This window comes from Rhagoletis pomonella, unplaced genomic scaffold (assembly GCF_013731165.1).
Source record: "Rhagoletis pomonella isolate Grant_MI unplaced genomic scaffold, Rhpom_1.0 Rhpom_scaffold_00001, whole genome shotgun sequence".
In the NCBI taxonomy this organism is placed as follows: Eukaryota; Metazoa; Arthropoda; class Insecta; order Diptera; family Tephritidae; genus Rhagoletis; species Rhagoletis pomonella.
Genome location: NW_023458555.1, coordinates 75840806 through 75852022, shown reverse-complemented (window position 1 = coordinate 75852022; position 11217 = coordinate 75840806). Strand labels below are relative to the sequence as shown.

At 33.9% G+C, this 11217-nt stretch overlaps 1 protein-coding gene across 4 annotated transcripts in view; it reads right to left on the bottom strand.

Moving 5' to 3' along the window:
- LOC118747793 (putative nuclease HARBI1) overlaps nt 1-11217 on the bottom strand; it is a 201072-nt gene that overhangs the window by 133459 nt on the left and 56396 nt on the right. Inside the window, exon 3 of one of the 4 annotated variants that reach the window (XM_036481950.1) lies at nt 1218-1391. The exons of the other annotated variants lie outside the window; for them this stretch is intronic. Within the exon in view, the coding sequence (XP_036337843.1) occupies nt 1295-1391 (97 nt within the window). The 3' untranslated portion in view covers nt 1218-1294. Of the gene's footprint in view, nt 1-1217; nt 1392-11217 lie in introns of those variants that run through there. 4 annotated transcript variants of the gene reach the window in all.

Genomic DNA, 11217 nt, shown 5'->3' with positions numbered 1-11217 from the left:
TACTTAGTAAGGGTTATAATCCCTAAGCGCGGCCGAAGGCCGCCTACGCAGAGAGAAGTTCTGCGCAAAAATACTTCCGCCCTTCTTTTCCGGCAACACAGAAAGGAGAATTCTACTTAGTAAGGGTTATAATCCCTAAGCGCGGCCGAAGGCCGCCTACGCAGAAAGAAGTTCTGCGCAAAAATACTTCCGGCCCTCTTTTCCGGCAACACAGAAAGGAGAATTCTACTTAGTAAGGGTTATAATCCCTAAGCGCGGCCGAAGGCCGCCTACTCAGAAAGAAGTTCGTTTTCATGTATGCACTATTTCGGTTTTTGTCATATGCATTACTTCGGTTTTGAGTCGAAACTGTGCATGTATGCATTACTTCGGTTTTTGTCATATGCATTATTTCGGGTTTGAACCGAAACTGTGCATGAATGCATTACTTCGTTTTTCTCATATGCGTTATTTCGGTTTTCAAACGAAACTGTGCATATATGCATTATTTCGGTTTTTTTCATATGCATTATTTCGGTTTTCAACCGAAACTGTGCATATATGCATTATTTCGGTTTTTTTCATATGCATTAATTCGGTTTTCAACCGAAACTGTGCATATATGCATTATTTCGGTTTTTTTCGTATGCATTATTTCGGTTTTTTTCATATGCATTATTTCGTATGCACAGTTTCCATATGCACAATTTCAGGGTGCCGATAATAACTATGATTGACGAAAGGTCCCAAGTATGACATTCCGACGGATCAGACGACGAGACTACTGGGACAGGCGTATTTGGACAAGGGGAAAGTATTCGCAATCGAAGTTTGTGTAGAAGGACAAATGGGGCCAAATTAAATATTATGTCGGATAGTCAGGCAGGTTAAAGGCCTTAGACTCTTATAAAACGGCAGCAGGTTTTTGGTAAGAGGTAAAACTTTTTTGAACCACTTGGAAGCTCACAGTAATGTAACGCTGTGGTGGTAATAATAATAAAAATAATATGTATTTGGAAAGAGACAAACATTTGTGTACGTCTGTACAGTAAAATGAATTGTTATACGTAGTTATTTTTTTATTTAACTAGCTGTGTTTTAATTTTTCTACATGCTATGTTATCTACATTTTTAATAAGCTTGACATTAAAAAAAAAATATATATATATTAAAAAATTAAAAAAATTTTGGTAGGTTTTGATTGATTTTGGCAGGAAAAAAATGTGTCCGTGGCAACACTGTTGCAAAATGAATTAGGCCACTATCCCATTCTAACTTTTAGCTCACGCTTGTTTGGGGTAGTGCCCACATCTGGTCATAAGAATGTCGTCTTCGTTTTCGTGACTGTTAAGCTCGTTGGAGTTTGTAACATGTAGTCAATGCAAAACTCATTTGCACTTTTATGTCCATACCTGCAATAAAAAAAAGCATTTGCACAAGTGCTGTCAAATTAAATATACACCTTTGATTTAATCAAAATGTATATACATACACTTCACTTTGCATCGTTAAAATCATCATCAAGAATATATAGATATGCATACATGCAGCTTTTTTCATGTTAGCTGAGCCGAAGATACCTAAAAATATTCGACAACTGTATAATACTATTATAATACCTTTCCCGCCATGTTCAGTGCTTATTTAGTGCATTTTATTCTGGATACGAAAATCTTTTTTATACACATAAGTATGTATGATGTTTTCATTTGTCCCAAGTTTTGGTGCTTTTAGGAAGGAAGTATTCACATATACTTGTTCTCTCATTCCGATCACACATACAGATGCAATTCGCGCAAAATTTTCTGTTTCCGCCCCCGGGCATAATTCCTCACTTCATCTACCCAACGGTTTGCACATTTGCCCGCGGTTTGCACGTTTGGGCATTTTGCCGTATGTGCACATTATGCCCATCGCTAAGTTAGATGTACAGAAAAGCTGCTTCTGTTAAAACTGCTTTCTGAGATATTGGCGTTAAAGTTTTTGATGTGTTCCAGTTGCGTAGCCAGGGGGGGGGGGGATAAATTGATTCGTCATTGAACTACAATTATTTACTTTTGAATTAATAACACAATACTATTTTATCCTTCTGATTTAAATTTTTTTTTATTTCAGACGGATGACAAATTATCTTTTAATGAATATATGAGTAGTCCACTAGCAAACAGCGTTATGTGATTTTATAAAAGTAAACCATAAATTAAAAAAAAAACGTCTACGACAACAAGTAACATCCGAACTGTATCTTTTTTTATTACCTGAAAATTTGGATAGCTAGTTTTTTTTAGCTTTTCGCGTTCTCTCCTCTAGGAGGATTGGTTTGCTTCTTTTTTTGCGACCTCTTCCACTAGGCACCGAAACTACCACGTTTTCTTGCAGTTTTCTAAGTTCATACGAAGAGGAGACATTTGAAAGTGTATAAATAAGTATTATAGCGACTTTTGCAAGAGTAGTTAACATTTCATGCTATTTTTTTCAGAATATAGAAAATTGTTTCACTCTGCTGTTAGTGGACATGAAACCCACCAAAAAACAAAAATCTAAAAAAAAATTACATAGCGCACTTTGCAAGTGGACTACTCAATTGTTGAATATGCTATCTTATTTGTCCCTTCCTTTTTATACAATTAAGGAGCGGCTGAATGGTTTAACGATGTTAGCGGTACATAATGATGTGCCAATTACAACACAAGATGTAATTGAAAAAATGTGTGTTAAGTAACGAAAATTAAAAATCGCTTTATAAGTAATAAGATTTTGTAGACTTGTACATAAATAAATGTAAATAGATACGCGTAAATATATAAATATGCAGATATGTTCAATGTGTAAAAACTGAAGTGTATACTAACGAAACTTCTACAAAACAAAACTGGACTACACACTAATTAATTAAAATGGTGTAGTAATTTAATTTTTAAAATTTAAATAAAGCATGAATTCCCCAGGGAATAACCGAGTAGACAAAAAATATATATCGGTAGAAATGGCACATCCATACATATATGAAAGAATGCCCACAGGCGACGCACTATAGGCAAAACACGAGTTTTTTTTTCAAAATCGTAGATTTTCGCTTAGAAAAGAGATAATGGAATGCAGCATTTAACCCTTTAATACAGAGTCTGTCCTATATGAAACGCTTTTTAATCCTTTCAATGCAGAGGAAAAAGGTTCTCAATATACTTTTTAACGTGCTTTTTCTCATGTTGATGTAGATATTAATCGTAGGCAATTTTTCCATAGTAAAATAATAATAAAAAAAAAATAACAATAAATAAAAAGTACGTTAAAAACATATTGAGAACCATTTTGCCTCTGCCTTGAAAGGGTTAAAAAGCGTTTCATATATGACAGACTCTGCATTAAAGGGTTAAATGCTGCCCTTTTTTTTTCAATACAATTAATTCTTTATTCAGATGAGGTTACATTTAAGGTTGTACAGACTGGAAAAAAAACCCGCGAAGCTAAGCAAGCTTGTCTGCGGGTACGAATTCTTAATATTGATTTAACTAATACTCTCTTCAGGATACTAATGGGAGTGCTACAACATTTAAAATGATATGTAAAAAAGATACGATTACAATGCGGCTTATGTCTAAGAATATAAGAGGTGATATTTTATTAACTTTTTTCTGTTTGCATTTTCCGGCAGATTTATATATTGCGGTGGCAGTTCATTCAGCAGAGTTGGCGTTACGACGTTTAGTGTATTTTTGGCATAGTTATTTATGAACTTTGGGATTCTGAAGCGTCCTTCTTGTCGCCTACGAGTTTTGTACTCATGGTCAATTTGGTTCCTAAAGCGCCCATCATCGAAAAACTCATTTAGCACTGCATACTTGAATATGGATTTAACATCGAGTATTTTTAGTTTTTTTGCAAGAGGAGCGTCGGTTGGGGTATTTATTTTCTTCGCCAATATTTTAAGCACATAGTTTTGGCTCTGCTGTAGTTTCGTACATCCCGATGATGTTCCCCATGCTGTGATGCTGTGACGCAAGTAGGACTCCGTTAGCGAGTGATATGCCTGTCTTAGAACTCCATAATCTGAACAGTAGCTGAGATGTCTAAGCATAAATGTTGATCTCCTGGTTTTCTTTTGCAACTCTGTAGTATGCTCATTCCATTTTAAGTTTTTGTCTACTATGACTCCTAAGTATTTATACCTATCGACCACCTCAATATTTGTCGTGCACCCACACGACACTAGAGTGTCGCTTTGATGTAGACAAGCGTAGCTGTGCAAAACTATATTTATGTCCGAACGTGCTATGTGAGGTGGCCTTATGTGCATGATTTTTGTTTTCGATGCATTGATTGACAGTCCGTTATCATGTGACCATCTTGTTATTATATTAAGCTTTCGTTGTAGTATTTGTGCTGCTGTTTTTAAGTCCCTATGGGACACAACGACGGCGGTGTCATCCGCATATGCATAGACCTCACAGTTCTTCAAGCTCTTCAACAAACTATTTGAATATATTAAATATAAGAGTGGACCCAATTTTGAACCTTGTAAAGATATCGACCAGTATAACCATTTTTGTCTTATAAATTTTTTTGTGAAAGCTGATAGTTTACGAGTTATTAGAGTTTAAAGGTAGCTTTTCTTTTTCCAATCTGGCCACTCGGGTACAGCATCCAATGTCCCAAGAATCGAGTCTTAAGATAAAATAAAGAGAAATCTTTCAGAAACAGTGCTAATGGTGTATTAAATATATTTTTTTCTAGTGGAATGGGATCCAAAATCCAAAATTAAAAAAAAGTGACATTTTGAACGGTATTTTGAGGGTAAGTTATTGTTGTTGTAACTTCTCTATAGTTTTCCTATATTATATGATCATTTATCTTAACGATAAAAATCATTTCATTCCATTATCTCTTTTCTACGCGAAGATCTACGATTTTGAAGATCTACGTGTTTTGCCTATAGAGCGACGCCTCTAGCCATTGTGTATCACAACTTTAAGTTATCGATGCAAATTTTTTTGTCCAGTGGCCCAAATTATGCAAGAAAAACTTCTTAAAAAAAGTAATATTCATTTCGTAAAATTGTGTTTTTAAACGAGTAGTATTTAGTTCCTTCAAACGATGTATTTCAATGTACATACATACATCATGAAAATTTTGTGTAGAAAAGCGGCGATATATTTAAGGCTTATTTGTGGTAACTCAGCGTTAAATTGTATTAAATGTTTTGAAATGTAATAATATCTAATAAGAATATATAGAAGTTTGAATATTAACAATGGTTTTCATGCTAAATATTTTTCGTAAATTTTTTATATAAGGATGGCTCATAAGTATTATAAGAAAAACATATAATTCTAACCGTGTTGGAAATTTAGTACTTATATAGAGAAACTTCAATATTTTAAATCAGAGTTTATAAGTATACAGCTCTATAGCCGATTACATTTTTTGTATAATTAATCGCGCTGATTTTTCATAACTCTTTTTACGCACGCTCTTGAAGGTATACTCCTATTTAAATATTTTTGTTTAAGATGCAGGGTTACACTTTACTGCACTAAAATTTTATTGGCTACAAAAGAGAATACCCGAAATATTTATTAAAAAATTTCTGATTAAAAAGTTTGAAATTTGAAGACAGTTTTTAGAGTTCTATCAAGTTTGGGGTACAGTAAAGAATTTTATTTTAAATGGTTTATGGAGTATGAGACATAGTATTTAAATAAAAACTTAACGAAAAATATTTAAAATGAAAAACATTGGAACTTAAAAAAAAAAATCACTGCATAACTACACTTTTTGGGTGCCCAGTGATATATCTACGTATGTACAGTATCGGTCATATCAATAGCACCCCCTTTTAAAGTGAGATTGTTTACCACTTTTATTTTATTTTTTTTAAATCTGATTAAAAGGTCAAACATTTTGATGAAATATCGTTAAATTTAACTTCGTTTTGTATAAAGTTTTAAAACACGGTTTATATAATTTTGTTTTAAAGAAAGCAGAGAATTTCGTTTACTTGGGAACCAGAATTAACACCGATAATAATATCAGCATGGAAATCCAACGCAGAATTACTCTTGCCAACAAGTGCTACTTTGGACTGAGTAGGCAATTCAGGAGTAAAGTCCTATCTCGACTTACGAAAACCACACTCTATAAGTCACTCATCAAGCCCGTGCTGGTATATGGCGCAGAAGCATGGACAATGACAACATCCGATGAGGTGGCTCTTAGAGTATTCGAGAGAAAGATTTTGAGGAAGATTTACGGGCGTTTACGCGTTGGCGACGGCGAGTACCATAGAGGATGGAACGATGAGCTCTATGAGCTTTACAACGACATGGACATAATGCAGCGAATTAAAATACAGCGGCTTCGCTGGCTTGCCAATGTCGTTCGAATGAACACCAACGCTCCAGCTCTGAAAGTATTCTGGCTTCACTTGGTATTTCCAATTGGCGTCAGTTGGCACAGAAAAGAAATGACTGGCGTGCTTTGTTGAACCCGGCCAAAATCGCTTTGGCGGTTACAGCGCCAAATAAGCAGAAGAAGAAGAGAATGGATCTATACGGTGCACATTAGAGCGATACGATATGCGATGTGATATGGGTGTTTCCAGCGGAAGGTTCACCACGACAAAAAAAAATAAAAGTTTTATATCTAACGTATTTACGGGCCGATTTGTCTGCTTTTTAAAATATATACTGGCTATGTAAGTAGAATCATCTTTGCATAAAATGGTCTTCCTAGGTGGTGCCAAGGTCGAGATATTTCGAAAAACCGTATTTATGGTCTGATTTGGTTCGAATTTGGCGTATGTGGTTGAAACATAATAAATCATAGATTTCTAATAAATTGACCCTGAATTGGCGCTGAAGTCAAAATATAAAGTATATTCTACATAAAATACATGTTTTATTTGCGTTAAAAATTCATTTAAAAGCAATATTAACAAAAATATAACGATGGAAATTTATGTCACGTGACGCCACGTCACGTCACGTTTCATACTTGGGGTTGTAAAGAGAATTGAAACAATTTGCATTAATTCAAAAACCTCTAAAAACAACTAGAATTGCTCCAAATCATATTAAAATAAGTTTCATGAAAGTAGCCATCCACAATTCGCAGAGTTTTGCGATTTTGTAAGAAAAGAAAAAAATCAACTTCCATTTTTTGTCACGTAACGACACTCTCTTTAAATGCTTATATTTCAGGACCAAGCAGTTCGATTGATTTCATTTTTCGGTTAAGTATAGAGCTAATTATGTGCTATATAATGGCCCAAAAAAGTTAAAGAAAACAAATGGTATTCCTTTTTTGTATCACATTGAAATCGTACGACTGTCACGTGCGCCACCATGGGAATGCCCATATGCGATACGATATGCGATACGATATTAATGCGACATCGGCACCTTATGAAGTTAAAATTTGTAAATATTTAAAATAACTAAATATATCTAACTAATTTTAATTTCAAGTTAAAGTTTTGTTTGTTCTTAATTAAAGTGGAATTAAAGTAGAATGGATTAAAAAAGCATCACTGTAATTTAAAAATAAAATTTAAGTGGATACATAATTATAAGAATCATGGGCGAAGCCAGGTAGGGGCAGGGGGGGTGCCCCTATGATGACTTTTACAACCATTCACAGTATATTTCACTTAATTTTCTTTTATAATTTTAATATTTAAACCTACGAAAATAAAAATCGAAACGTTCTCCGTCAACAAATTTGCAACTTAGAAAAACGTAACTACGATCGAAATGTAGAATAGGTACAATCGTAAATCTCGAAGATTGATCGAAACGAAACGGAACGCAGATACCAAAGTTGCCAAACGGAGAAAATTTCGATTCGAGTCGAAATGCAGAATAGGGCTGAATATTTTTTGTGATGGTTTATTTGCCTTTGTTTTCACATCTTTAAAAAGAAATTTAAAGAATCCAATAATTTTAAACCTATTTATTTTTGATTTTGGATAGCAAAAATGATTTGGGTGTTAGTTTACACGTTAATGATTAACTATTTTGTTTCAAATATTCAAATAATTAGTAATCAGTGTAATTAAGAAATAATCATCTCATTTACCAATAAAAGAAGAAATCAGATATAATAACAAATATTAAAAAATGATGTATGTATGTAGGTAATTATTTTTGATTATCCGTTATATTTTTATGTTTTTTCTTGAGTGTTATTTTATTATATTTAAGGAGTTTTTAAATAAAAGACAGAAAGTACAAATTTGTGTGCTCTATTACACAATGCTACAAAAAATAATGAAGTAAAAATACCTGGTAAGTCATGCTATTTTTCGGGTAAGTTTTGCCAAGTGAAGTAAGAATCGAGATACGAAATTTTTGTCAAATACCCACACAATCTTGATTTACTGTTAAAAACCCGGTTTTCCGCACTTATAAGCTTGTAACTCAGTTCACTATAAACCGAGTTTAGACCTTTCGAATGATATATGTATATAAACTTTTAGAAAACTTAAGAGATCTGTGTTGATTTTTTCGTCTTTTTCAAATTAGGCAAAGTTTTCACGCACTATTTTGTAAAGCAACTATACTTCTCCTGAATTGATGCAATATTAACATTTGGTATTTAGTGATTTTTACTTCAAAAAATCGGGAAAAATCTGATTAAGTTATTCATGAGAAAAATTTTTTTCCTTTTCAGGAACTCTAGAACTATTGAAAAGCTGCTCAGAACAACTTTTTATTTGCCTTTTTGCCACATGTCGTATGCTGCGTGAATCTGGCATACCCATTTTTCAAATAAATTTTTTTTTTGTGAAAATATCCAGAACTTTTTTCCCCATTTTCAAGAACTCGAGAACTATTGGAAGGCTACTCAGAACAACTTTTTTTCGTTTTGCGTCATACCATATGCCAACTTCCCAGACATGGTTATTTGATCTGACAAGACAAAATTAATCGCTTTCAATCAGATGGCCGGGCATGGTATTGGATCAAAGACCCAAATTAAGCCCATGCGCATCATGTGAGGCAAACTGTGAATCACAGTGATCGGTCAATAATAGTTTCAAAAACTTTGTTGGTCCGTTAGTACGCATTATGCGTAAGCAACAGTATCTGTTTATATTTCAACAAAATTTGCAAGGTGTAGTCGAAAAAATGAGAGTTTCTGCTGAAAAATCACCCAACACACACTGCACTTGTTCGCAAAGACTGGATACAAAAGCAAAAATTTGCTAATTTGAAATGACCTCCACAATCCGCGGACATGAATCTCATCGAGAATTCGCGAAATCAACTAAAAGCACAGCTTACAAAGTATTCAAGTCCGTCCAAGGGAATACATGAGCTGTCAACTAAGGATATATGGGAGGATATACCTATGTACCTCCAGAATTTTTACAGAGATACAAATAAGGTATGCCAAATCATATCCAGGAACTTAAAAAAGCAAAAGCGTACCGAACATTGTGTTAATAGTTCTTTTTTTCGTGAAAATTGTTAAAAAGTTCTTAAAAATATATGAGTGCAAAACTGTAACATTTGCATTGAATTACATTTTTGTCTGCTGGTTTTATTATTGTTGTTGGGTTGACTTCAAATCTTTATGAGAGAGGACGATCAGGTTTACTAATAAAAATAAACAGCAAAAGTATGAAGTCGTTAGAACTTGGGATTATAGCGATGGCTGAACTAAAAAGTGTTACACCATGTTGTAGTTTTGTCCGTCACTATATATTTTGAAAGCCGTTTTTTTCTGTTCGCAAAGCTCGAGATCGGCTGTACCGATTTTTTTAAATTCTGATTATAGGTTCTGGATGGTTCTCATTGTCTTAGGCAAAAAAAGTTTAAATACTTCCTAAAAATGGAACTGCAGGACTTTAAAAATCCAATAGAATCTAACATACATACCCGCATAACAGCGCTGCTCACCTGCAAATCACAAATGAGAGCGTCCCCTGCTGTTAATTCGTATGGAATACAGCGCAAAGCAAGGGTTATGTATACATATACAAACGTGTTTATGTTAACGTTAAAGTTGATTCTTATGTTAAAAAAACAAATATGTATGTACAGTTCATGGAGAAATAATGTAGGCAATTATGTACGTAGAGTCGTTTATGTTACCACAAGGAGCAACTGACATTGCTGTTACCACTTACATTTGTATATTCATATTTATGTACATACATATGTATGTATATAATTACGCATAAAAATCTTCTGCTATGTTTTTTGTACGTAAGTGAACGCAATATTAAAAGCAGCCATACCATCTACATATTTATATCGCAAAGCTCGAGAACGGCTGAACCGAGTATGGTTATCCGCTAACAAAACTCTCGATACATAAAAGGGGTGTGGAACCTCCCATACAAACCGAATTTTTCATACTCCGTATCTCTGGAAATGTTCATGGTAGAGTTCTGGAACTTGGTATGGAGATACATATATAAAATCCATCGCATACTCTTGGAGAAAAATTGGAGCTATCGGAAGAGGGGACGTGGCACCTCCCGTACAAACCGAATATCCACACTGCATATCTCTGGAAGTGTTCATGGTAGAGTGATGGAACTTGGTACGGAGATACATATATAAAATCCATCGCATACTCTTGGAGAAAAATTGGAGCTATCGGAAAAGGGGGGCGTGGCACCTCCCTTTCAAACCGAATTTTTCATACTGCATATCTCTGGAAGTATTCACCATAGAGTACTGGAATTTGGCAATTAGGGTGTTCCTATCGTGAATTCAGCGAGCGCGGACATAGGCAGAACACTTGATACTTAATACTAATATTATACTATATAATGTATATTATACAGATGCTTTCTATTTGCAGACAACCGGTCAGGTACGAGCATGAGTTTTAATTTCGACCAAACTCAAATACGTTGTTTGTTGGTCCAAATAATGAGGCACGTATTTTTTCTTTTGCCTCGGAAAAATTTTTTGGCGGAATTAAACGCGATTTTGTTTTTCAGGCAAAAATCGATTATTCGAATTGTCAGTGAGATGTTTTTTTTTAAATGCCCATAACTTTGTCAAAATTTAATAGATTCCAACAATGTTTTTACTTAAATGTCAGTAATTCTCGTCACTTCAAGACAGAATGATATAATTATTGATTTTCATTATTTAAAATTTTTTATTTAACAATAAACAAAAAGTGCAATTTTTTTTTTTAATTTAATTTCTCAAAAAGTGTATTTTTTTCTCTCAAACTTTTTTAGCGGGAAAGAGACACTTTGAACTACAATCAACC